We start from the raw sequence: 26523 nt of genomic DNA on the forward strand, positions 1-26523 counted from the left end.
GATATAAAATGTGATTAACAATAGCATGTCATGCTCTGGTAGTCTTGCAACTTACCTGAAGCTCCATACGTTCCAAATTTGGATTCCCAACAAGGAATGAAAATGATTCCTCCCAAATGGGTAGTTCTGTGCTATTAATAATCTGTAAAAGAGAAAGACATCAGTAACAGTTTGTAAGATAACAAGGTGCAGAACTGGATGAATACCAGGCCAAACAGCATCAGAAGAGCAGGAAAGCTGACGTTTCAGGTCTAGACCCTTCTTCAGAAATGGGCAAAGGGAAGGGGATTCCGAAATAAATAGGAAGAGAGAAGGCAGATAGAAGATGGATAGAGGAGAAGATAGGTGGAGAGGAGACAGACAGGTCAAAGAGACAGGTGGGGATGGAGCCAGTAAAGGTGTGGAGTTAGGGAGGGGATTCACCTGCACATCTGCTAATGTGGTATACTGTAGATGCTGTTCCTGTTGTGGCCTCCTCTACATCGGGGAAACCAGGCGGAGGCTCGGAGACCGCTTTGCGGAACACCTACGCTCGGTTCGCACGACTCCACCTCCAAGTTGTGAACCATTTCAACTCCACTTCCCATTCCTCAGATGACATGTCCATCCTGGGCCTCCTGCAGGGCCACAATGATGCCACCCAAAGGGTGCAGAAACAGCAACTCATATTCCGCCTCCCCCTATTTCAGAAGCCCCTTCCCCTCCCCCATTTCTGAAGAAGGGTCTAGGCCCGAAACATCAGCTTTTGCGCTCCTCTGACGCTGTTTGGCCTGCTATGTTCATCTAGCTCTACACCTTGTTATCTCAGATTCTCCAGCATCTGCAGTTCCTACTAACTCAATTACAGTTTGTAGTTGCACACAAAGAAAAGGAACATTTATTAAAAGTGTGGGTTTCATCAGTGTGACTTCCAATCTCAAACGCTCAGACTAAAATGATGATAGTCTCATTGTCAGGAATGGAACATATATTGCCAAGTAGTCTCAGGACAGTTATAGCTTGGGGTTAGATAGAGTAGAGCTCTCTTCACGCTGTCTCCATTAAATGCTACTAGGTGTTATGATCCTAGCTGACAGTAATACTACATATTTAAGTGTATTTAAGACAGAGATTGATTAGTAAGGGGATCAAAGGTTACAGGAGTAAGGCAGGAGAAGGGATTTGAGAAACATATTAGCCAATGATTGAATGGCAGAGAAGACTCAATAGACTGAATGGCCAAATTCTCCTCCTGTATCTTATAAGTGGGATCCAACAGTGAAACCTGGCCTGATAGGTCATATCAATTGCAAAAATAAAGCTTACTGTTGTTAGTCATCGAACATGTTCACAAGGCTGCCAATCCTCTTTAACAAAGAGCATCGGTTTTTTGCACAAGAAGTACAGTTATTCAAACTGCAAAGATTTTACCATTTTTTATTGTAGACTGAATTAGGAAAGGACTATTTTACAATAAAAAAGGAGTGTGGGCAGGATCGCTACACACTCCTAAAAAAAACAGGTTACTGAAACTCAGTTTAGTGTTCAAAATGCTGCTTTGTTCAAGCAATGGGGAAGATGTTTGTCGATGGCCCAGCTGTGTATAAAAAGTGAGATTTGACTGGCAACAGGTTACTGATTGTTTTATGGAATTGTGACCAGTTGTGGATGCCAAAGGCTGTGAACCTGATAACTGTCTGATTGGCTCCTGGGTAGCTGACCAGCTTGAGGATGTGAATGGCAGTGACATGAAGTTTACGGACAAGGGTAAACTGTCTCTCTTGCTCTCCAGTTGAAAAAAAAATCCAAAGCCTGAAGAAAGCCAGTTTATTTTTTTCCCCCTCTACCAGTTGCTATAAGCTGTTACTTTTAACCAATAAAGAGACTTTATAATTTGTGAACCAATTGTTCTCTGCCTCCTGTGAAGGAGTGAGAGCGCCTGAAGGAAAAGATCCAAGAGTTGATGGACTTGGGAAACAAAAAGAACACTCCATTGAATCAGGAGGACTGGTACCACAGTTTTCTCCCCCCCTATAAAGCCAACTTATTTTTGTCTTAGCGAGTTTTGAGGAGATTTGTAGCTCAGGTTGAGTTTCTGGATGTGAGTTTGCTCACTGAGCTGGAAGGTTAGTTTTCAGATGTTTCGTCACCATTCTAGGTAACATCAGTGAGCCTCCGATGAAGCGCTGATGTCCCACTTTCTATTTATCTGTTTAGGTTTCCTTGGGTTGGTGATGTCATTTCCTATGTTGGTGGTGTCATTTCCTGTTCTTTTACTCAGAGGATGGTAGATGGGCTCCAAATCAATGTGTTTGTTGATGGAGTTTGGAGTTTGTTGGAATGCCATGCTTCTAGGAATTCTCGTGCGTGTCTATTTGGCTTGTCCTCGGATGGATATGTTGTCCCAATCAAAGTGGTGTCCTTCCTTATCTGTATGTAAGGATACGAGTGATAGTGGGTCATGTCGTTTTGTGGCTAGTTGATGTTCATGTATCCTGGTGGCAAGCTTTCTGCCCGTTTGTCACAGTTCTCGCAAGGTATTTTGTAAATGACGTTCATTTTGCTTGTTGTCTGTATCGGGTCTTTTATGTTCATTAGCTGCTGTTTTAGTGTGTTGGTGGGTTTGTGGGCTACCCTGATGCCAAGAGGTCCGAGTAGTCTGGCAGTCATTTCGGAAATGTCTTTATGTAGGGGAGAGTGGTTATGGTTTCTGGGCCCGTTTTGTCTGTTTGTTTGGGTTTGTTGCTGAGGAATCGGCGGACTGTGTTCATTGGGTACCCGTTCTTTTTGAATACACTGTATAGGTGATTTTCCTCTGCTCTGCGTAGTTCCTTTGTGCTGCAGTGTGTGGTGGCTCGTTGGAATAATGTTCTAATGCAGCTTCGTTTGTGGGTGTTGGGATGGTTGCTCCTGTAGTTCAGTATTTGGTCCGTATGTGTTGTTTTCCTGTAGACGCTGGTTTGAAGTTCCCCATTGGCTGTTCGCTCTACTGTGACATCTGGGAATGGCAGTTTGCTGTTGTTTTCCTCCTCTTTTGTGAATGTTATGCCAGTAAGGGTATTATTGATGGTCTTGAAGGTTTCCTCTAATTTGTTTTGTTTAGTGATGACAAAGGTGTCATCCACGTAGCAGACCCCAAGTTTGGGTTGGATGATTGGCAGAGCTGTTTGTTCGAGTCTCTGCATTACTGCCTCTGCGAAGAACCCTGATATCGGAGATCCCATGGGTGTACCGTTGGTTTGTCTGTAGGTTTTGTTATTGAAAGTGAAGTGGGTGGTGAGGCATAGGTCCACTAGCTTGATGATGATGTCCTTGCTGATGAGGTTGGTGGTGTCTGGTGTATGTGTCTTCTGTTCTTCTAACAGTGTAGTCAGTGTTTCTTTGGCCAGGTTCATGTTGATGGATGTGAACAGGGCTGTTACATCAAAGGAGACCATTATTTCATCCTCTTCTATCTTGGCATCTTTGATGGTGTTCAGGAATTCTTGGGTGGAGCGAATGGAGTGGCGGGAGTCTTCTACTAGGTGTTTTAGTCTTTGGTGTAGTTCCGTGGCTAATCTGTAGGTTGGTGTTCCAGGTAGCGAGACTATGGGTCTGAGGGGGGCTCCTGGTTTGTGAATTTTTGGTAGTCTGTAGAAGTGTGGTGTGTTGGATCCATCTGGTTTCATTTTTTTGGATGTCTCTCTTGTTTAATTCTCCAGATTTTTGAAGTTGAGAAAAAGAACAGGAAATGACATCACCAACCCAAGGAAACCTAAACAGATAAATAGAAAGCGGGATATAACACCAGCGCTTCATCGGAGGCTCACTGATGATGTTACCTAGAATGGTGACAAAACGTCTGAAAATTATTTTTGTCTGTATATGTATGTACAGGATGTGGTTTGGAAAGAGGTTGGAGTTTTAACTAGATTATATGTTGACAATTTTTTTTTAAAATCAGTGGTTAGAATTGGTTTATTTGTGATAAATAGTAGTTCTTGTTAAGTAGACTTGGCTCTGACAGGTAAAATAGGGACTTTGCGTACTTTCATAATAGTTTTTTTTCCCAACTTTGGTAACGTCTCTGGGAATAGGGGTGCTTGATTTCCAGCATGCTACTTCAGTGAGGAATAACAAATGCCAGTGAAGTGGCCCTTCTGTCTTAACTCTTCAATTTCTTATTTAACTGATTGTTTTCAGTTTTGATAGCTTGAACAATTCTTTTCAGTTCTGATGGCCTGAACTTCAGAACTACTTCAGTTTCAAAAGGAAGAGTCATACTGGATTTAGTTTTTTGTGTTTCAATCTCTTCACAGATGCTGCCAGACCTGGAGTTGCTCCAGCTTTGGAAATAAAAACAAATTTCCAACATTTGGAGTATTCCTTTCCTCTTATTCCTTTCATATCTGACAGATTGAGAACATTTATAACCAGCTCTCACTGTTTGAGGACTTCATAAACTAAAACACTTCTGCTAAGGTGAAATTAAATCTGATTCTGAATTGAATTCAAAAATCTAGTGGCTCCTGGTCCGAGTTCTCTGTATGTCATAAAAATTCAACTTTGTAAACACTTTAACTTAAGTCTCATGCCTTCTTGGAAATGATGTGTTGCGGTGCCGGGTGGCATACTTATGAATTGGAAGGCAACAGGTTAGAATTTGATGGTAAAACTGATAGTAGGGGGAAAAAAGTGTGTGGTCCCTTAAAGAAAAAAAGTGTTGTCTGTGCTTGGAAGTTGCATGTACTGTACAGACAGCCTCAAAAAGCCTTATAGGTGGCAGGCAAAACAACAGTCTTGTTTTGATATTTTGACAAGTTTGGTTTAAATAAATTGGCCAAATTCAAACAGTCAACTGAATTTAAAAACTGATGGTCTTGACAACCTGAAACCAATCATAAGAATTTTAAGAATTTTAACTTTCCTAATATTGATTGGAACCTCCTTCGAGCAGAAGATTTGAATGGAGCTGTTTTTGTAAGGTGTGTTCAGGAGGGTTTCCTAACGCAGTACGTTGACAGGCCGACGAGGTGAGAGGCCATTCTAGACTTGGTGCTCGGAAACGAGCCGGGGCAGGTATCAGATCTTGTGGTGGGAGAGCATTTTGGTGATAGTGACCATAACTGCCTCACATTCTACATAGCTATGGAGAAGGAGAGGATTAGGCAGAATGGGAGGATATTTAATTGGGGAAGAGGAAACTATGATGCGATTAGACATGAGTTAGGAAGCATGGACTGGGAGCAGTTGTTCCATGGTAAGGGAACTATAGACATGTGGAGACGGTTTAAGGAACAGTTGTTGGGAGTGATGAGTAAATATGTCCCTCTGAGACAGGCAAGAAGGGGTAAGATTAAGGAACCTTGGATGACAAGAGCGGTGGAGCTTCTAGTGAAAAGGAAGAAGGTAGCTTACATAAGGTGGAGGAAGCTAGGGTCAAGTTCAGCTAGAGAGGATTACATGCAGGCAAGGAAGGAGCTCAAAAATGGTCTGAGGAGAGCCAGGAGGGGGCACGAGAAAGGCTTGGCAGAAGGAATCCGGGAAAACACAAAGGCATTTTACACTTACGTGAGGAATAAGAGAATGGTCAAAGAAAGAGTAGGGCCGATCAGGGATAGCATAGGGAACTTGTGTGTGGAGCCTGAGGAGGTAGGGGAAGCCCTAAATGAGTTTTTTGCTTCTGTCTTTACGAAAGAAACCAACTTTGTAGTGAATGAAACCTTTGAAGAGCAGGTGTGCATGCTGGAATGGATAGAGATAGACGAAGCTGATGTGCTGAAAATTTTGTCAAACATTAAGATTGACAAGTCGCCAGGCCCGGATCAGATTTGTCCTCGGCTGCTTTGGGAAGCGAGAAATGCAATTGCTTCGCCACTTGCGAAGATCTTTGCATCCTCGCTCTCCACTGGAGTCGTACCTGAGGACTGGAGAGAGGCAAATGTAATTCCTCTTTTCAAGAAAGGAAATAGAGAAATCCCCGGCAATTATAGACAGTAAGTCTCACGTCTGTCGTCTGCAAGGTGTTAGAAAGGATTCTGAGGGATAAGATTTATGACCATCTGGAAGAGCATGGCTTGATCAAATACAGTCAACACAGCTTTGAGAGGGGTAGGTCATGCCTTACAAACCTTAGAGTTTTTTGAGGATGTGACTAGAAAGGTTGATGAGGGTCGAGCTGTGGATGTGGTGTATATGGACTTCAGTAAGGCATTTGATAAGGTTCCCCATGGTAGGCTCATTCAGAAGGTCAGGAGGAATGGGATACAGGGGAACTTAGCTGCTTGGATACAGAATTGGCTGGCCAACAGAAGACAGCGAGTGGTAGTAGAAGGAAAATATTCTGCCTGGAAGTCAGTGGTGAGTGGAGTTCCACAGGGCTCTGTCCTTGGGCCTCTACTGTTTGTAATTTTTATTAATGACTTGGACGAGGGAATTGAAGGATGGGTCAGCAAGTTTGCAGACGACACAAAGGTCGGAGGTGTCGTTGACAGTGTAGAGGGCTGTTGTAGGCTGCAGCGGGACATTGACAGGATGCAGAGATGGGCTGAGAGGTGGCAGATGGAGTTCAACCTGGATAAATGCGAGGTGATGCATTTTGGAAGGTCGAATTTGAAAGCCGAGTACAGGATTAAGGATAGGATTCTTGGCAGCGTGGAGGAACAGAGGGATCTTGGTGTGCAGATACATAGATCCCTTAAAATGGCCACCCAAGTGGACAGGGTTGTTAAGAAAGCATATGGTGTTTTGGCTTTCATTAACAGGGGGATTGAGTTTAAGAGTCGTGAGATCTTGTTGCAGCTCTATAAAACTTTGGTTAGACCGCACTTGGAATACTGCGTCCAGTTCTGGGCGCCCTATTATAGGAAAGATGTGGATGCTTTGGAGAGGGTTCAGAGGAGGTTTACCAGGATGCTGCCTGGACTGGAGGGCTTATCTTATGAAGAGAGGTTGACTGAACTCGGTCTCTTTTCATTGGAGAAAAGGAGGAGGAGAGGGGACCTAATTGAGGTATACAAGATAATGAGAGGCATAGATAGAGTTGATAGCCAGAGACTATTTCCCAGGGCAGAAATGGCTAGCACGAGGGGTCATAGTTTTAAGCTGGTTGGTGGAAAGTATAGAGGGGATGTCAGAGGCAGGTTCTTTACGCAGAGAGTTGTGAGAGCATGGAATGCGTTGCCAGCAGCAGTTGTGGAAGCAAGGTCATTGGGGTCATTTAAGAGACTGCTGGACATGTATATGGTCACAGAAATTTGAGGGTGCATACATGAGGATCAATGGTCGGCACAACATTGTGGGCTGAAGGGCCTGTTCTGTGCTGTACTGTTCTATGTTCTATGTTCTAATTTGATGTGTCATAGGTGATATACAAAAACAGTTTTTGAAGATCAAGGGGAAAGCCAAACGTCAGCTGCAGTGAAGTCTGCTATCTGAGACAAATTGGCTTTCACACCCCCATTAAGCTCTCTAAAAAGACCCATCAATAAGTACCATGGCAGTTTTAGCTCAAAGTTCTCACTAATGAAATTAGAGAGGAAGAAAAAATCCTGATAGCAGAATTATCGGAAGAAAGGTGTTTGTGGCATAACGGAGAAGGCTGAGTGTTCCAGAAGTCACAGTCTGTGCAAATTTGGAGATTATGTTTTAATCTGTTGTTTTCTTACGAATTGTGTTTATATTAATGGGACTTATGTTTATTTGAACAGTATTCCAATAGAATTTAGTTCAGTCAGGGAATAATTAGTACTTGGGGGAAAATTGTTTGGTTTGTATCTTTTTTAATTTGATCATTGTTTGGGTTAACTAAATAAATGAAATGGTTACTTGTTACTTATTACTTAAAGTGGAGTTCAGTGATTTTCTTTCCTTTAAACCAACCTTTTAACAGATTACACAGGGCAAGGTGAGCTTTTCTGGGCATTTTGGATTTAACAATTAGAAGGCGAGCTTCTACTTCCATCATAATAGATTGGGGCTTGTGTGTTGATTTGATTAACAGAGGGATTCAACCTTTACCGGCTTCCTAACAAATATCTTTAGTTCGTGGTTCCAAAATGACTTTCTGACCTTGAAAACAAAAACAAAACATACATTTATCGTCACAGAATTGAAGCTGCTGTGAACCGGTTAAGAGATTGTCCGGTCATACCCACCCGAGGAATTTTTTCGCTGCTGGAATGGTTGCTTGATCTGATGGCCGAGTTGGCATGCAGAATGTGATACAACAGTGTCACAATAGATACTAATCTGTCAATCCTAAGGTCTGTTTCTTGAAGCATGTGATTTATTTTACCAGCAATTACTTCGGGTATACTTTGTAGTGACAAATTACCAGCCTTATGCTAAAATGTCAAGGATTACACATTGACATGGAGATAGGAGAATCTCCCCTTCTGTGACTTTGGTGTTGATTCAGAATGACCTCAGCATTACTACAAAGAACATTTTCCCCAGATACCCGAAATTTGTGTATTTTGGAAGCTCCAAAGCAAATTAACCCATATATCAGGGTCACTCTCTCACCTGACTTTTATATGAAGTGCCATTGACAGTGATGTGAACCACTGGACTGGGGTGCTTCTTCCCTTTCTTCATCTATATGAAGATGAAAAAAAAACCCATTGTTAGAATCACAAATGAATAAAACCTAGCAACTTAATTTAACTCTCAATGATTTTATTCTATGTTGTACACTAACAATGTCAGTAGGCAAAGGTGCACCTTGAACAAGCAAGATTAGAATTGAGCACATGCATTTGTACACAAGTCCTATTTGGAGGACTGGTTGGGTTCTGCTTTGATAAGATGGCCTATACAAGTTGATAAACATCTTTAACAAGCTTAGATACAGACTCGCCCATACTACAGCAGGGATTGAACGATTTCAGCAAATATGGCTGAGACAGAAATCCCTAATTTTAATGAGTATTGACAAGCCGGAGGCTTACAGGAAGATCGTGTGCCCTGTCCAGGTAGACGGTCAAGATGGCAGCAGATGGTTCCAATTCATTCTGTGTGAAGATGGTCCTGTTTGCCTGAAGCACCTGAAAAAAAAAGATAGATTGGGGGGAAAAAAAAAAGCAAAATGTTAGCTCTTGGGTTTCACTGAACTATAGGGATAAGTATTTTTCTAGAAGCTTCCCCTTAACAAAATAAAAAAACCCTAGTAGTAATGCAAATGCTTCATCTAGATTCCTTTTCAGTTTGGCTGGTTGCAGTGCCCAGAGGGGGCAAGGGTAACTAAGGATCTTGAAGGATTGAGACCAAATCATCTTTTCGATCTCTAGAATAATGACTACCATATCCTTGTCATATGTAAACAGTTGCAAAGATGCAATAAGCTGTATTTTGTTTACTGCAGACCAAAAGGTGGCTATCCTTCACTTATACTAGACCATGTGGACCCTTCAGAAGGATATTCCTGGAAGGTATGGATGACAGCATCATTCTGTTCAGGCCCTTTAATAGTGAAGGTGAATGTTTGTTACTTTGAAACATGATAGAACGACATTCAGGTTACAGAAGTGAAAATGATCTGTTCTGCCCTCAACCAGCTACAGGACATCAAACACAGATGCAACCTGAAGGAGCAGAACTTCATTCCAAGTTTTCTGGAATTCACCAAGAGCCTGCAGTCGGCACCAGTACCACAACTTCATGCCCATAAGGCGATGTGGAATGTATGCCTTCTACTTAGGGAAGAGAGAAAAATCAGCCGAGAAATTAACAAACCAGACAGCAAGGAGAATGAAAACTAAACTAATCTTACCTGATCTAGGAGGAGTGCATCCATGCCTGGGGGCAACCATTCTAACTTGAGATGAAGTTTTCCTGATTTGACATCGTTTAGCATGAACCACTAAAGATGGACAAGGAAAGAAAACAGGTAGTTTGGTTACTGTAAAGACAGGGTCTTTTTATTTTGTGCTTTTTTGAATTTTGGACTGAGGGGAGAAAAACTGTTTTTAAAACCAATGCTTTGAAATTATGACTGCATGGTTTAAAAGCAAGTAACCTGACACTCATGGTAAGCATCGTAAATAGCTGTTTGAACAAGCAGTATTTGAAACAGATAAACAGGAGTTAAGTGGTTCTGAATTCAGATACAGCTCTGGTTGGCAACAATGGTTACTAGTCTACAGACTAAACAATTACTGATAAGGGCATTTTGTTTGCCAACAACTGTATGATTGGTTCTCAGGTAACTGAACAGCTTGGAGCTGGGAACAATATAAAGAGAAGGGTTCCGATTTCCATAAGCTCAGGCACAGTCTCTGTTCTCGGAAGTCAAAAAAAAACTTGTCTTCAGCAGTTGCTGTATGCTTTGATGTTGAATCGATAAGTCAGAGACATTTTACAAGTGAACCAAGCATCCTGTGCCCATTTGAAAAAAAGGAAGCTAGGAAGATCAGCAGGAACCAACCAACAGAATTTTTGGTGAAAGGCTATGAACGGTCTTTTTAGTTTTTCTCCTCTATCCATGTGTTTTTCCTTGTCCATACATCATTTGCTGCATATGTAAGGGTATTTTAGCTAGAGTCAAATTACTTGTTTGAATAGCGATACTTGTTAAGTATAGAAACCTGATCTCTGCTTTCTATCATAAGATAATGAAATGTGAGGCTGGATGAACACAGCAGCATCTCAGGAGCACAAAAGCTTTTGTGCTCCTGAGCTGCTGCTGGGCCTGCTGTGTTCATCCAGCCTCACACTTCATTATCTTGGATTCTCCAGCATCTGCAGTTCCCATTATCTCTGCTTTCTATCAACCTAGTTGCGAAAGTCAGGTAAATTTTGATTTGATTGATTATTGTTACTTGTACTGAGATACAGTGAGAAGTGTATTTCAGGGGCGGCACAGTGGCTCAGTGGCTAGCACTACAGCCTCATAGCACCAGGGACCTAGGTTCGATTCCAGCCTCGGGCAACTGTCTGTGCGGAGTTTGCACATTCTCCCCACGTCTGTGTGGGTTTCCTCCGGGTGCTCTGTTTTCCTCCCACGGTCCAAAGATGTGCAGGCTAGGTGAATCGGCCATGCTAAATTGCCTGTAGTGTTCAGGGGTGTGTGCTTTATAGGGGGATGGGTTTGGGTGGGATGCTCCAAAAGGACGGTGTGGACTTGTTGGGCCGAAGGGCCTGTTTCCACACTGTAGGGAATCTAAATCAAAAAGAGTTGTGTTGTGTGCTAACTGGACAAATCATACCTTACATAAAAGTACATCAAGGTAATAGAACAATGCAGAATATATAGCGTTACAGCTACAGAGAAAAGATCAACTCTAATACATGACAGGTCTGTTCATAAGTATGATAACAGCAGAAAAGAAGCAATTCTTAAATCTGTTGTTACTTGGTTTTCAAACTTTTGTATCTTCTGCCCACTGGAAGACGGTGGAGAATGTTATGCATGTGTTTTAAAACTAACATTTCTGATGACTCCGGGAATAGCTGGCCTTAATTTCCAGTTTACTACCCTGATGAATCACGACATAACATATGGATTATAACAATTACTTAATTCTCCATCTTGAATAGAGAACTAACTTATATAAATGTCATGCATTGAGATTCTTGGATCCGCTGGTCCAAGAAGAGCTTTGACACCTGAATTCCTCACAATCGTTCCCCATTCTTGGAGCTGATTGTGAAATTTCATTATTATAAACTTGGTAGCAGTAGTTCAATTTTCAGGGCATTTTTGTTGGTTATATTGTGGAGATTACAGAAAAATATCAAAATATGACTAACTGTTACAAAATAATCAGGATCTTAAAACAAATTTCACCAGCATCAGAAGGAAAAAGGAGTGAGGTGAGAAGACTTCATTTAAAAGACAACTAAATAGGCTGAATGGCTATCTTGGCATTTTGACAAGCCAGGGAGACTAATTCCAGAGGAAGGGTTACTCCACTTGAAATGTTAACTCTGATTTCTTTCCACAGATGCTGCCAAACCTTTTAAGCTTTTCCAGCAAGTTCTGTTTTTGTTTCTGCTTTACAGCGTCCAGAGTTCGCTCAGTTTTTATTTTGTGTAAACTATTTTCAGCTGCCTTCCTCTCTGGAAAACAGAGACTTCTTCCCACACTCTGCCAGTAATGCTGCAATTTGATATCTTAATGGATAGGATGGTCCATCAAGCACTCAGTGCTAGTAGGTCAATGGTTTCAGTTGGTTAAATTCCCTAATCCATGACATTTTTCAAATTATATTTTAAATTTAGTTAAGTGCAGCGTGTCACAATGCAGAAAAGAGACAGAACCGGTGTCAGTGAAGAAGGAACACATGTAGAAGCTTGCTATAGTCCACAATTTATATTCATTAATTTAAAATTAAACAAAAACAAACAAGCAAACACAAAGAATACCTTCTCCTCCCCACCTTGCCTGGTTTTCCCTTGGCCATTACAGCCAATGGGTCCAATATTCCTAGTGCAAGGAATGGAAGTTAGGCCCATCATAGGATTTGAATTAATAAGATTTTCCTACCTCATCCTTAATTTTACTGTTCATGATGTCCTTGTAGCTGATCTTTAATCTGCATGTTACAGAACAATTTAAAGTTAAAAAAAAACTTTCACATAATTGAGTATGGACATTCTTAGAAAGCAACTCATTTATTAATAAAGGTCTGATGGAATTTCCATGACCAAGGACAGAATTTCAAACAATGTTTCAAAAAGGTTTACAGTATATTGTTTACTGAGAGAGCAGTGCAGAAGGTGCTTTCCACTATATCTAACCCAGCGCTGTCCCTGTCATGGGAGTGTTTGATAGGGACAGTGTCGAGGCAGCTTTAATCTGCATTCATCCCCATACTGTCCCTGTCCTGGCAGTGTTCACCAAAACATTTGAAGAACCAGTGGCACCACAGAAGGCACTTTGCTGTAATGTAGTGTTAACATTGTCCTCGAACATTTTCTGATGGAGCAGCATACCTTCCAAGGAAATCATCTTTGTCAACATCCTTATCAAAGAGCTCAAACTCTAGCTCCTGACCTGGAACGTGATTTACAATGACCTAAGAGAAGAAAGGTTACCACAAGTCAGAACTTGGAAGAGAGTAGTAACTGATTAAAAACAAAAACACTCGGCAGGAGGATTTAACAGGACCAGATAATAGCACCCAAGCATGAAATAATCCACCACTTTTATATACCAAGACTGAGTGAAAAAGTCAGCACAGTAAGTGCCCGACATACAGGACCTGCCCACTTGTCAGCCAGGCTCGTCTGTCTGGTACCCCTCATGGTCCTGTTGGATCAAGGGTTTTTATCTTATTGGTTCAGATACTGCACTTTGAAACACACTGACCTCATACATCTCATGCCACTTGGGATTAAGGTTTTCTTTAATTGTTTTGCTCCGAAAGCTTTGGGCACCTGCTCGCACTTTGACATAGGGATCTGATTTCCCTTTCATGATCCCTTTCATGAAATTGTCCTTTGCAATTAGGTTCTCAGCTTCTAACAGGTGAATTCGTATCACTCCCTGAAAGAAGAAAAAAAAAGTTAACACTGCTCCCTTTTAGCAACATAGAAACAGTGTAGGCCATTTAACCCTGAAACGTGCTCCACTATTACATTGGATCATGATTTGTACCTCAACTCTACTTCTGATTGCTCTTTGTACCTATTCACTAGTTTTGAATTATTTTTGAAACTGGATTCCTAAATCTCTGTTCTTGCAGTGTCTGGTTAGTCATCATTTAGACAGTGTGGTTAAATTCCATCCCCTATTCCCAATTCCTCCGCCTCCGCCGCATCTGCTCCCACGATAAGACATTCCACTCCCGCACATCCCAGATGTCCAAGTTCTTTAAGGACCGCAACTTTCCCCCCACGGTGATCGAGAACGCCCTTGACCGCGTCTCCCGCGACACATCCCTCACACCCCGCCCCCGCCACAACCGTCCCAAGAGGATCCCCCTCGTTCTCACACACCACCCTACCAACCTCCGGATACAACACATCATCCTCCGACACTTCCGCCATTTACAATCCGACCCCACCACCCAAGACATTTTTCCATCCCCTCCCCTGTCTGCTTTCCGGAGAGACCACTCTCTCCGTGACTCCCTTGTTCGCTCCACACTGCCCTCCAACCCCACCACACCCGGCACCTTCCCCTGCAACCGCAGGAAATGCTACACTTGTCCCCACACCTCCTCCCTCACCCCCATCCCAGGCCCCAAGATGACTTTCCACATTAAGCAGAGGTTCACCTGCACATCTGCCAATGTGGTATACTGCATCCATTGTACCCGGTGCGGCTTCCTCTACATTGGGGAAACCAAGCGGAGGCTTGGGGACCGCTTTGCAGAACACCTCCGCTCAGTTCGCAACAAACAACTGCACCTCCCAGTCGCAAACCATTTCCACTCCCCCTCCCATTCTCTTGATGACATGTCCATCATGGGCCTCCTGCACTGCCACAATGATGCCACCCGAAGGTTGCAGGAACAGCAACTCATATTCCGCCTGGGAACCCTGCAGCCATATGGTATCAATATGGACTTCACCAGTTTCAAAATCTCCCCTTCCCCTACTGCATCCCTAAACCAGCCCAGTTCATCCCCTCCCCCCACTGCACCACACAACCAGCCCAGCTCTTCCCCCCCCACCCACTGCATCCCAAAACCAGTCCAACCTGTCTCTGCCTCCCTAACCGGTTCTTCCTCTCACCCATCCCTTCCTCCCACCCCAAGCCGCACCCCCAGCTACCTACTAACCTCATCCCACCTCCTTGACCTGTCCGTCTTCCCTGGACTGACCTATCCCCTCCCTACCTCCCCACCTACACTCTCTCCACCTATCTTCTTTACTCTCCATCTTCGGTCCGCCTCCCCCTCTCTCCCTATTTATTCCAGTTCCCTCCCCCCATCCCCCTCTCTGAAGAAGGGTCTAGGCCCGAAACATCAGCTTTTGTGCTCCTGAGATGCTGCTTGGCCTGCTGTGTTCATCCAGCCTCACATTTTATTATCATTTAGACAGTAATGGCCAGAAAATTGTGTCACACTGAATTTCTGTATACATAATGAATCTCTGTTTCTGCACAATAATTTTGTTTAAAAGTGCATTTCTCCATCAATTTTAATCGCTTGACATTCAGTGAAATTTTGTCAACAGAAACAAATTATTTGAATTTTAAGTTACTGTTTATGAACCTACTTTTCTAATCAACCTGTTCAGAGATATTACTACACATCTCTGGAGCAGGTGTGACTTGAACCTGGGCCTCCTGGACCAGGGATAGGGACACCTGGATGCAAGGCGAAATGAACCAAAAATTCAATCATACATTCAGGCATTGTAAATAAATTCTATAAATCAATCCCCATATTTTAATCCCAGAAATCACTAATTCGTCTCTACAGTCCATCACATACAATCTTGGACTCAGTCTTCATTTTTCAATTTCATTCATCATTTTTTGTTTTACATCCATGCATTCTTGCTTCAGCCAAGCCTCCTCTGAGAAGTCATATGAATGTCAGCATAGTCCCAGAGGACTACTGGCTGCTCCCTTCTTAAAGGCAGGGGGAAGAGAACTGACAGTGTGTAACCTAAGGGTCACCACATCTCACATGACGGGCACGGTGGAGAACACAAGCTGTTCATGTTAACCTCAGCTAAGATGGGAATTGAACCTATGCTGCTGGTATCACTGAATAACAAACTAACTATCCAACCAACTGAGCTAACTGATGCCTATGCACTATCACTGAAAAAATTCCCTCACTGAATATATCACATCTCTAGAAACAGTATCAGCCCTACCCCTTAGTATAGAAAATGAATTTACATGCAAGGCACTGCCAACATTTTCTAAGTTGCCCACAGCTACTGCTACCCAATCCTAGCAATGGGTTGGCTGTGAAGCACTGAATTTTTCTAAATAGGGCAGCAAAATTGAGCTCATGACCATGGCGAGAATGAATGTGTATTCATGCCTTTCAAATGGTGCGTTGAATCAGTGTTCCCCAAAATATGGCCTTTGTTCTTCCGGGGTTCGTTCTTGCTCAAGCTGCTAGGGCACCTTTTTTTTAAAAAACGGTATGTCAGATTGGCTGGTCTTGACCACTGTGTTGCTCGATGATTCAAAATCAATGACTGAACAGCCAAACACTGAAAAATCTTATCTGCATTGATTTGATTTCAGTTTAATCTATAATCAGTGGAATAGTGGATCCTTTCATACATGGAAATATAAATGATCCTGTAGTACCTCAGTCCCCACACTACTTGGGGCACTGCTTTCAGTTGGTAAGGGAGCTTGGATCAGGCTCCCCACTCCTGCAGCTTCCACTAACTTAGCTGCAGTCACATTCATCTTGTCAGACTTGGCTGATCCTATGTTTTTTTCCAGGGTGGATTTCCGTGTCCTAGGCAGCTTCTCCAGGTCAACTGTGTCGGCAATCAGGACCTGCCAAAGAAACAAACACATGGCCATAGTAAAAGGAGGAAGGAAAATAGTGTGATACCAGTTTGTGCTGCTTCAGTTTTAAAGCTCAGCAATGATGAGTGACTTATTTCCAGAGTTTAAAGAGGTTCTAATTTAAAATCTAACACACCATAAGAAAATAGAAGGAGCATGCAGTTCAACCTCTTGAACTTGCTCTGCCATTCAGTACAATCACAGCTGATCTTCTAAATAAAGTTCACTTTCTCATCCTATCCCTTGACCCTCAGTGTCCAGAAATCTATTGATTTGTGTTTTGAACAGAATGACTGAGGGCTTGTACACCCCTTCGGTCACAAACACTCCTCATTCCAGTCCAAAATGGCTGACTGCTTATCCAGAAGACGTGAACCCGCAGCAATGGTCAGAGATATACATCTCCGCATTGACCCTATCAAACCTTCTACGCATTTATACATTTCGTTGAGATCACCTCATGCTTTTAAAGGTCTAGACAATATAGGCCTGTTCTTCTTAATCATTCCTCAGGGTAGCCCCTGGTCCCTGGAACCATTCCTGTGAACCTTTGTTGTTCCACTCCGTGGCAACTGTATTACCCCTTGGGAAAGGCCAAAATTGTGCTTAGTACTCCAGGTGAGGTCTCAAAGCCCTATACAATTGTAGGAAGACTTCATTGCTCTTGTTCTCTAGTCCCCTCAGAAGAAAGAGTAGCAATCAATTTTCCTTCCTAATTTCTTCTAACTGCATGTTAACTTTGGGAGTCATGTACAAGGATTGTCAAATACCCCTGAATACCAATATTTCCTCTTCTCTCACCACCTTTTAGAAAAGAAAAAGTTCTGCATTTTTCTTCTACCAACAAATGTGGGACAACATCACATTTTCACCCAAACTCTATCACTTTCTTGAAGTTTTCCTTTTCCACACCACCCCCAAGTGAAACTGCAACAGCAAACCACCTCCTCTTCATTGCATTTTCCAGTTGCACTCACAGCACCAAATCGGATGTTTACAAGAAACAAATGGTACATATAAAAACAGCACTAGAGACTAAACGAGAGAAGAAGGGGAGGCAATATATAAGAGGGGTGCATTTCATTTGGGATGCTGCTGGTCTTCAGTTTTACCAGTAATCCCATTCCCCTCTCTGAAGAAGGGTCTAGGCCCGAAACGTCAGCTTTTGTGCTCCTGAGATGCTGCTTGGCCTGCTGTGTTCATCCAACCTCACATTTTATTATCTTGGAATTCTCCAGCATCTGCAGTTCCCGTTATCTCTGGTACTATTTTAACCTCACTGCGAAGCCTCTTCCAGGGATGCCTAACCTGAAGAAGTTACCCTCCTCCCTCCGGACCAACCTCAGGGAATCTCTCTCCCATTACCGCCTCCCCCTCTCTCCCTATTTATTCCAGTTCCCTCTCCCCATCCCCCTCTCTGATGAAGGGTCTAGGCCCGAAACGTCAGCTTTTGTGCTCCTGAGATGCTGCTTGGCCTGCTGTGTTCATCCAGCCTCACATTTTATTATCTTACCAGTAATCAAGTTGAGTTAATGATTACAATGCAATAATTTTAAACAAACAGATCAAACAGTATGCTGTCAGAGGTAATTAAGCCTCAGTGGACCCTGGAGAGATACAGAGCAAGTGTAGAATTGAACAGAAGTCACAGAGAAAGCAAGGAACCTTGATTGAGAAAAATTGCTCTTTCCCTGAATGTGAAGGTGTTAAATAGATCATTATAGAAAAATTGGTGTAACCTTGACATCCTGTAATCTGGTTGTATAATATCCATTTTAGGCAAAAAGACAGTATTGGATTTACAATGTCAGCCATCGTGGTGTGGTCACAGGATGGAGCAGAGGAGGATGTTTTGTTTGTTCGATGTGACATGTATTTCTACCACTGATCAGAAAGAAAAAGGTCATTTACTTTAAAACCTGCCAATATATACCAAAATCGTTCTACATTTAACTATTCTTGAAACGGCTACAGAACAGACTGAATAACAACCTGAAGACCAAGGAAGAAAACAGAGGGAAAGGGAAAGTGAGAAACTGTAAAAGCAAACGGAACAGTGTTGAAGTGCAGCTTCAGGGCTTTTAATCCCCATGTAACAATGTTTCCATCCTTGGCCATGCTATTAGAGGGAGTTAGTGGATTAAAGGAGGGGAACATTGATGGTTACAATCCAACATGAAGGGTGGATTTTCACCGTTAGTACCTAGGTGGCAGTCTCATGGAGTGGATCCCCCCCCACCTATTAAAAAGGCCAACTCTTCAATCAGTTAAAAATTTGTGGGATTTAGAAAGTGAGAGTTAGGTGGGCACCAGGCATGTTCCAGATACTGGGCAGGTAGTGAAGACAGAGTGTACCTAAAAGGTTCTGTCCCCAGCTCTTCCCTTGTACTGTGGTTAAGCCACAACTATTTCTGGTATTGGTTTCACAGTTCTTTCAGTCCTCAGAAGGCCCTTCTAAAGAAATCCAAAATTTCTTATTTGTTGGACTTACTCACCCGCATTATGATTTTCAGGTAGATTTGGCTATGACGCCCAGAATGTTCTAGTGGAAACCACTGGTCAAAGCTCATATCTGGGCTCACCAGCAACTGTGATAAAGGTATGGATAGTGATCCCAGGCTAAATTGACGGTCATCATCTTTAACCTAGAAGAAAAAGGAATATGCACAGACTTAACTGAAACCTGTACTTGTATTAATGATTGTGATTTCTAATCCTTCACTTTTCTTACCTTTACCCATTTTCAGTTATTGCTGTTCCTGGTTTTAGGATCACCATATCTAGTCCATTAGATATAATAACATAAAAATGACAACAGAAACAGGTTGTTTGAACCCACCAATTCAGATTTATCCACCTTTCATTAAATTAACATAATTTATTTGTAAATAGTGAAATCCACTGGTTGAAGGAAACAGCAGCCCTAGTCAACCAGGTAGGTTTTTACAACAATCCAACAGTTTTGTGGTCAATATTTTTAAGATTCCAAGTGAATGAATTAATTGAATTTAAATTTCCCAGATGCCATGGTGGAACTCGTGTCTCTGGATCATTAGTCTAGTAACATAACGGTCACATTACCTAACCCAGTAACTATGTGGCTCAGTGTCAACCTTAGTCTGACTGTGCTAGTATGAAATGCTTTGGAATATTTTAACATATTAAAAAGCAGTACATAAAGTACTTGTTATTGATGATCAGAAAAGTTTGAAATTGCTTCGTGATGCAGTTCATTAGCAAATCCAGGAGTTCTTCTGAGGAAGACAAAGTGTACAATATTTAGACAAATCCCATTTTGTTTTTAAGTTACAGTAAGCTTATAGAAATACCTCTGGAAAAGTTAGGAAAAAGGTACCTGTATATCAAGGTCTTGTTGATTTGGATTTTGAACAAAAAACGTAAAGGCGTCCTCCCAAACTGGGGCATTTGTATTATACACCGTCTATGGGAATAGGAAATAACATGACATATTGGAGAAGCAGAAAGTTGTCAACTTGATTTGTTAGTTTAAAAAAAATGTACTCTAAAGATCCAATGTTACAACGCAAGTTGGGAGGAATGTACTGTCTTTGTCTAGTCATATTACTCCATGAATCATAAACAAGTTTAATTGTTTTACCCAATTTCCAATATGTCCATTTGTACACTCTCTACGTTAGACTTAAAATAAAATCCACCAGCCAGATTTCTTTTATTAGAGAGGAATATTGATTAATTATAAAACAAAAAAAAATTGACGATGTTGAATTGGCTAACATTCAGTTTGTAATATGAAAATAAATGTTGACCCCTGTAATTAGTCCATCACGCACACACGCGCGCCAGACAGAGAAAAGGGAAAGAGATCGATTTCTTTCTGCAGAGATTCACTTTTGGGGGGTGGAGTACAGAAGGTGGTAGATGGGGGAAAGAAGTGCTTGGCTAATAAGTCTTAATACTGGAAGAGAAAAAGGATAATTTGACAACTGTCAGACCAACAATCGGTTGAACTTGTGCCATGTGAAGACAGGTATCACCAAACCTAAGCCGATGTTTCTGGGAAATTGGCAGATGCAGCTTGCTCATGAAACAATGTCAAGAAATCTTTTTGTCTCTGTTCAAGATCACAATTAGATTTCACAATATATTTATCATGAATGTGCTGCAAAAACAGGACACAAGCTGAGCAGATTTTTCTTCAGCAGACTTCCCCACAAACGAAAATCCAAAAGGAAATATCTAAGCTTGTAAAACACTTCACAGTATAGACAAAACAACAGCGTCAATAGATGTGAAGCTGGAAAAGCACAGCAGGTCATACAGAATCCAAGCAGGAAAGTCAACATTTCATGCTAAAACCCTTCAGCCTGACGAAGGGTTTCAGCCAGAAACTTTGACTTTCCAGATCCTCGGATGCTGTCTGACCTACTGTGCTTTTCCAGCTTCACATCTATTGACACTGGCTTCCAGCAGTCCTTACTGTCTCCAAGACATAAAACAACAGTTGGAAAAAGCAATCAGGCATTTTATTTGGCATGAGGTCAAGCAACCAAAAAAAAAAAATCCATTATCCAGAACAAGTGGTTCCCAAGAAAGAGAGATAACAAGGTGTAGAGCTGGATGAACACAGCAGGCCAAGCAGCATCAGAGAAGCAGGAAAGCTGACGTTTTGGGCAGAGACCCCTCTGATTTTCTGAAGGGTCTTGGCCTGAAACATCAGCTTTCTTGCTCCTCAGCCTGTGTTCATCCAGCTCTACACTGTGTTATCTCAGATTCTGCAGTTCCTTCTATTTCGGTTCCTAAGAAATGCTTTTTAAAAAAAATTCCAATGTGACTTTTTAAATCCTCTTTAAAAAAAGAAAAAAAATCCAGGTATCCAAAGTCATTTAAACTCAAAATGCAGAAAAATTATTTAATAAGAAGCCAAAATAACACTAAGGAGATCATGTTTAGTTAATTCTGCTAGGTATGTACATACTCCATTACTCAACATGTGTTTGCATGAACTGTATGCCACACTGAAGTGTATGTGACATGAACCGCAATGCAAATGAAAGAAGCAGAAAATATGAAGGACAGCAAGCTCTGCATATGGAACTAATGACAATGATGGAGCTGTGCAAAAGGGTATTGGGGAGAACATGGTAGCAGTTCTTCCTTACTCCAAGTTACATTGCACTCTACTGACTGTAAGTAATAGACCTGGATAGTGTTCATTCATACCCTGCTCTCGAAGGTTTTGTCCAATAATGAGACCTGTACCAGTGCATTCGGTTCCCTGGTTCCTTGCTTTAGCTGTGGATAAAAAGAAAAGATAATGAAACAGCAACTCCTCGGGGAGGGGGGGGGGGGGGGGGGAAAGAAGAGAGAGAATACTGAACTAAGAAACTGAGGAAGAATGAGAAAAGGAAAGAGACACAAAAAAGGGGGAAAAAAAATGACCAGACAGAAATACAGAAGGAATGGAAACCAGGAAGGTGGGAAATTAAAATTCCACCAGAACTTCCACCAGCTGAGTGCCATGAATTTCACCAATTTAAGGATACCCGCTGAAACTGACATAGTTCTTTTTCAATGGTTGTATATCATGTTTGATAATGACCTAGGCTAGGTAACAGATTGAAGTCTCTTAAGGAGGTAGGTTTACATACTTTTAAAATTCCCTTTTTTGGGTTTAGGGATGCAACTATGGCCTAAAGGATTTCTGAGGCCCCCTCTGAGCAATCTTGACCTCTTCTGCTGATGAGGACAATATGAAATGGCCCATTAGCCACATCCACAACTTAACCAGATATTGTCATGGTTTTGCTGCATAAGGGCCTGGACTGTTTCAGTATCTGAGTCGTCACAAATGGTGCTGAACATTGTGTAATCACTGGTTAACATCCCCACTCTGACTTTATAATTGGAAAGGTTATTGATGAAATAGCTGAAGATGGGCCTAGAGCAGTACCCTGAGAAGTTCCTGCAAAGATATTCTGGAGCTACAGTGACTGACCTCCAACAACCACAACCATCTCCTGTGTGCCAGATTTGACACTAACCAGGAGAGATTGCCCCTGATCCCCAACGACTCCAGTTTAACTTTGGCTGCTTGACAGCACACAGGTAAATGCAACCTTGATGTCAAGGGCACTCGCTCTCAGCTTATTTCTGGAATTCAGCTCTCTTGTCCATGTGTGAACTAAGGCTGTAAGGAGGTCAGGAGCTGAGCAGTCCTCACAGAATCTAAACAGTCTTAGTGCAATTTTCTTTTGCAATTGTCACTTGATAGCATGGTTTATGACTCTTTCATACACTTTGCTGACAATAGAGAATAGAATGAAGGGACAGTAATTGGATGGGTTGGATTTGTCCTGACTTGTGTACAAGACACTGATGGGCAATTTTCCCACATTGTCAGGTGTATGCTAATGTAGCTGTACTGGAAAAGATTGGCTACGGGCATGGTATCTCTGGAGCACAAGTCTTCAGTACTATCGTCAGAATATTTTCAAGGCTCTAGGTTTGCAGTGTCCAGCTTTCAGCTGTTACATGATGACACATGCATGGGATCAAATTGGTTGAAGACTGGCACCTGATGCTGGAGACCTCTGGCTGAAGCTGGATGCAAATATTTCAGTCTTGTCTTTTGCACTGATGTGCTGGGCTCCCGCATTGTGGAGGAGTGGGGACATTTGTGGAGCCTCTTCCTCCTGTGCAGTGTTTCATTGTGGCAGGACTGCAGAGCTTAGATCGGATCTGATTGTAAAGTCACTTAGCCCAGGGTATTTTATGTATGCCAAACAGTGGAGCAACAAACAGAAAAATGCTGGAGAAACTCAGCAGGTTGGGCAGCATCAGTGGAGATAGAAACAGTTAAATGTTTTGAATCCAATATGACTCTTTCAGAAGTCTGTCTCTACAAGGACTGCATGGTGGTTAGTCTTCAAAAAGGAGGGTCAGTCTTCCCTGTACTATCATGAACATGTGCATCTGTGACAGGCAGACTGGTGAGCAAGAGGGGATGTCTTTCCTCCCTATGGATTTCCTCACCATCTATCACTGACGCAATCTAGCAGCTATGTCCTTCATGGTTTGATCAGTCAGCTGAGGTGCTTGCTGTTGAGCCACTCTTGATGATGGACACTGAAGTGTCCTACCAAGAGCACATTCAGTGCCTTTGCCACAGTGCTTTCTAGTTATATTCAACATGGAGAAGTGCCAGTTTATCACTCGAGGAGTGGGGGCCTGTAAGTGGTAACCTGCAGGAGGTTTCTTTGCCCAGGTTTGATCCGGTGCCACGACTTAATGGGGTCTCCAATCAATGTTGATGGCTCCCAGAACAATTCCCTCCTGACTGTACACAGTGTTTTGCTATCTCTGGTGGGTTGGGGGACACCCAAGGATAGTGATAGTGGCATCTGGGACATTGTACTTTGGACAGTACTCTAGTTGAGGTTGAATTAGTGTGTTATTAAAATTTCACCTGCTACTTGTCTGCCCATTTCACCAATCTGTTGTCTTAGAATCTATCATTATCTTCACAGTTCACAGTTCCTAGTTTATATTATGGAAGTTCTAAAATTTTGCCTTGCGTATTCAGGGCATGTTATTTTCAGGGTCAGAAGTCACATCGACACCAGGTTATAGTCCAACAGGTGTATTTAAAATCACAAGCTTTTGAAGCACTGATTCTTCATCAGGTAAAGTGAAGAAATGCATACAGGCACAGAATTTATAGGCAGAGAGATTTTTTAAAAAAAAACAAAAATGGTGTGAGTGGAGTGTCGATAGGCTGGAAAATTAGTCTCTGCAGGTGATCAAAAGTGTCAGACAGTGTGAGTAGTGTCAACAGCTGACTAGTAAGTGAAGGGGATGACCCATAATCTGATTAAACGAGGCAGAGAGATAATTACAAAAACAAAAGATAGATGTTTCAGCACTCTACACCAGCATCCCACCTGACTATAGCATCATCTCAACACGTCAGTACTCAATACCACCAACTGCCAATTTCCATCTTACAACTCATCCACTTCATCCTCAACCACAATGTCTTCACCTTCAACAACCAGTTCTTCATCCAGACATATGCAACAGCCACAGGGACCAAATTTACACCCTGATATGCCAACATTTTCAGACAACTTTCAGCAAGACTTCTTTGCTGCACATGACCTCTGACCAGCACTATATACCAGATATAGTTGACATTCTCTTCCTTTGGATTCATGGTGAGGAGTCATGAAAATAATTACACAGTGATATGAACAAGTTTCATCCCACCAGACTTACCGTGGACTACTCTTCAGAATCAGTCTCATTCTTGGACACACACCTCTCCATCAAGGATGGACACCTAAGTACCTCACTCTACCACAAGCCCACAGATAGCCCCACAATGCTGCACTTCTCTAGCTTCTACCCTGAACACGTTAAAGAAGCCATCCCCTACGGACAGGATCTGCTCAGACGAGGAGCAATGCGATAGACACCTAAAGATGCTGTAAGAATTCGTTATAAGAATGGGATAGGATGCTCAGCTCATCGATTGCTGGTTCTCACATGCCACAGCGAAAAACTACAACAGCCTCCTCAGAAGACAGATACGGGACACGACCAGCAGGGTCTCTTTGTAGTCCAGCACTTCCCTAGAGAGTGGAGAGTTCTTCACAGCCTTTGTCACCAAAACACAAGCAACACTACTGAGGATGTCAGTCCTGTTTCAACTCAGCGGACTTGAAACGAACCCATCTTCCCCAGAAATGGACCCGATGATCCAGGAATCTGAAGCCTTCCCTTCTGCACCACAATTCAGCCAAACGTTCATCTGCTCTACCTGCCTCTTCCTATACTCACTAGCATTTCATAGTAAGAAAGTGGAAATACAATAGAAAAAAGGTACAACTGTAAAGAGGATGCAGGAGCAGAGGAACCCAGATATACAGGTGGAAAGTCACTAATGGAAGCAGGACAGCTTGAGAGCACTGTTAATAATGCATACTGTATCCTGGGTCTTATTAATAGGGGGATAGAGTGCAAGTGCAGGGAGTGCTGAAAAAGTAACTTTGGATTCAAAATGTTAATTCTGTTTCTCTCCACAGATGCTGCCAAACCTCCCGAGTTTCTCCAGCACTGTTTTTAATTGCAGGAGCAGGGAGGTGCTGTTGAACTTGTAGAAGACACCAGTTATTGTGTACAGTTCTGAATGGCACATTTTAGAGGACAGGAAGGCTTTGAAGAGAGTGCAGAACTGGTTTACAACAACGGTTCCAGGGATGAGGAACTTTTGTTATGAAGGTGGTCACCCAATAGGGCTGTTTTCTCTTGAGAAGAGATTTGATAGTGATGCTCAAGATCATGAGGAGTCTGGACAGAGTAACTAAACAGAAACTGTTCCCACTTCTGAAATAACATAGATTTAAGCTAACTAGCAGAAGAGCCAAAAGTGATGAGGGGAAATGTATTTTTTGCAGCGAGTGGCTACGGTCTGGAATGTACTCAAAATGTGGTGAAGTCAAACTCAATTGGGACTTTCAAAAGGGACAGATTACCACCTAAATAGGTAGAACAAGCAACTGACCTAGTACCAGTGAGCTGATGCTGGCATGATGGGCCAAATAGCAGCCTTCCACTCTTCAATAATTCAACGACAATAACATGCTGTGGAGGCACTGGTGTTGAATGGAGCTAGACAAGGTCAGAAGTCAGACGACACCAGATTATAGTCCAACAGGTTTATCTGAAATCACAAGCTTTTGGAGCGCTGGTTCTTTGTCAGGTGAAATGATGAAAACCATACAGACAGAATTTATAGGCAGAGGGTCGGTGCTGGACCTAATGTTAAGCAATGAAACCAGGCATGTGGTAGAAATGTCAGTTGGGACAACATTTCAATCATACTCACTATAACTCAACAAGATTAAAGGCATTCATAGAAAAGAACAAAAATGGATCAGAAATAAATGCTCAGAATTGGGGCAGTATGACTTTAGAATCAGAAGACAGGATCTGGCCAAACTCAACTGGGAACAGCTGACTGTAGGAAAATCCAAATCAGAGCAGGTCAAGTGCTTTAAGGAAATAATGAAAAGTGAAGGGTCAACATATTCCTGTCAGGGTAAAGGGTAGGGTCAACAGGCCCAGAGAACCCTGAATATCAAGGAATC

General features: G+C 42.3%; 1 protein-coding gene across 5 annotated transcripts in view; it reads right to left on the reverse strand.

The window, feature by feature from the left end:
• esyt1a (extended synaptotagmin-like protein 1a) overlaps positions 1-26523 on the reverse strand; it is a 132202-nt gene that overhangs the window by 13911 nt on the left and 91768 nt on the right. For all 5 annotated transcript variants that reach the window (XR_009443513.1, XM_048523350.1, XM_059643449.1 and 2 more), the window contains 11 exons: positions 21596-21667; positions 19749-19835; positions 18889-19038; positions 16184-16381; positions 13271-13447; positions 12895-12977; positions 12446-12494; positions 9731-9820; positions 8910-9005; positions 8485-8556; positions 56-142 (listed from right to left, as the gene is read on the reverse strand). Coding sequence is in view for 4 of the 5 variants with exons in the window: in XM_048523350.1 (XP_048379307.1) it covers positions 56-142; positions 8485-8556; positions 8910-9005; positions 9731-9820; positions 12446-12494; positions 12895-12977; positions 13271-13447; positions 16184-16381; positions 18889-19038; positions 19749-19835; positions 21596-21667 (1161 nt within the window). In the remaining variant the exon portion in view is untranslated. The remainder of the gene's footprint in view (positions 1-55; positions 143-8484; positions 8557-8909; positions 9006-9730; positions 9821-12445; positions 12495-12894; positions 12978-13270; positions 13448-16183; positions 16382-18888; positions 19039-19748; positions 19836-21595; positions 21668-26523) is intronic.

Source organism: Stegostoma tigrinum, chromosome X (genome assembly GCF_030684315.1).
Source record: "Stegostoma tigrinum isolate sSteTig4 chromosome X, sSteTig4.hap1, whole genome shotgun sequence".
NCBI classification, from domain to species: domain Eukaryota; kingdom Metazoa; phylum Chordata; class Chondrichthyes; order Orectolobiformes; family Stegostomatidae; genus Stegostoma; species Stegostoma tigrinum.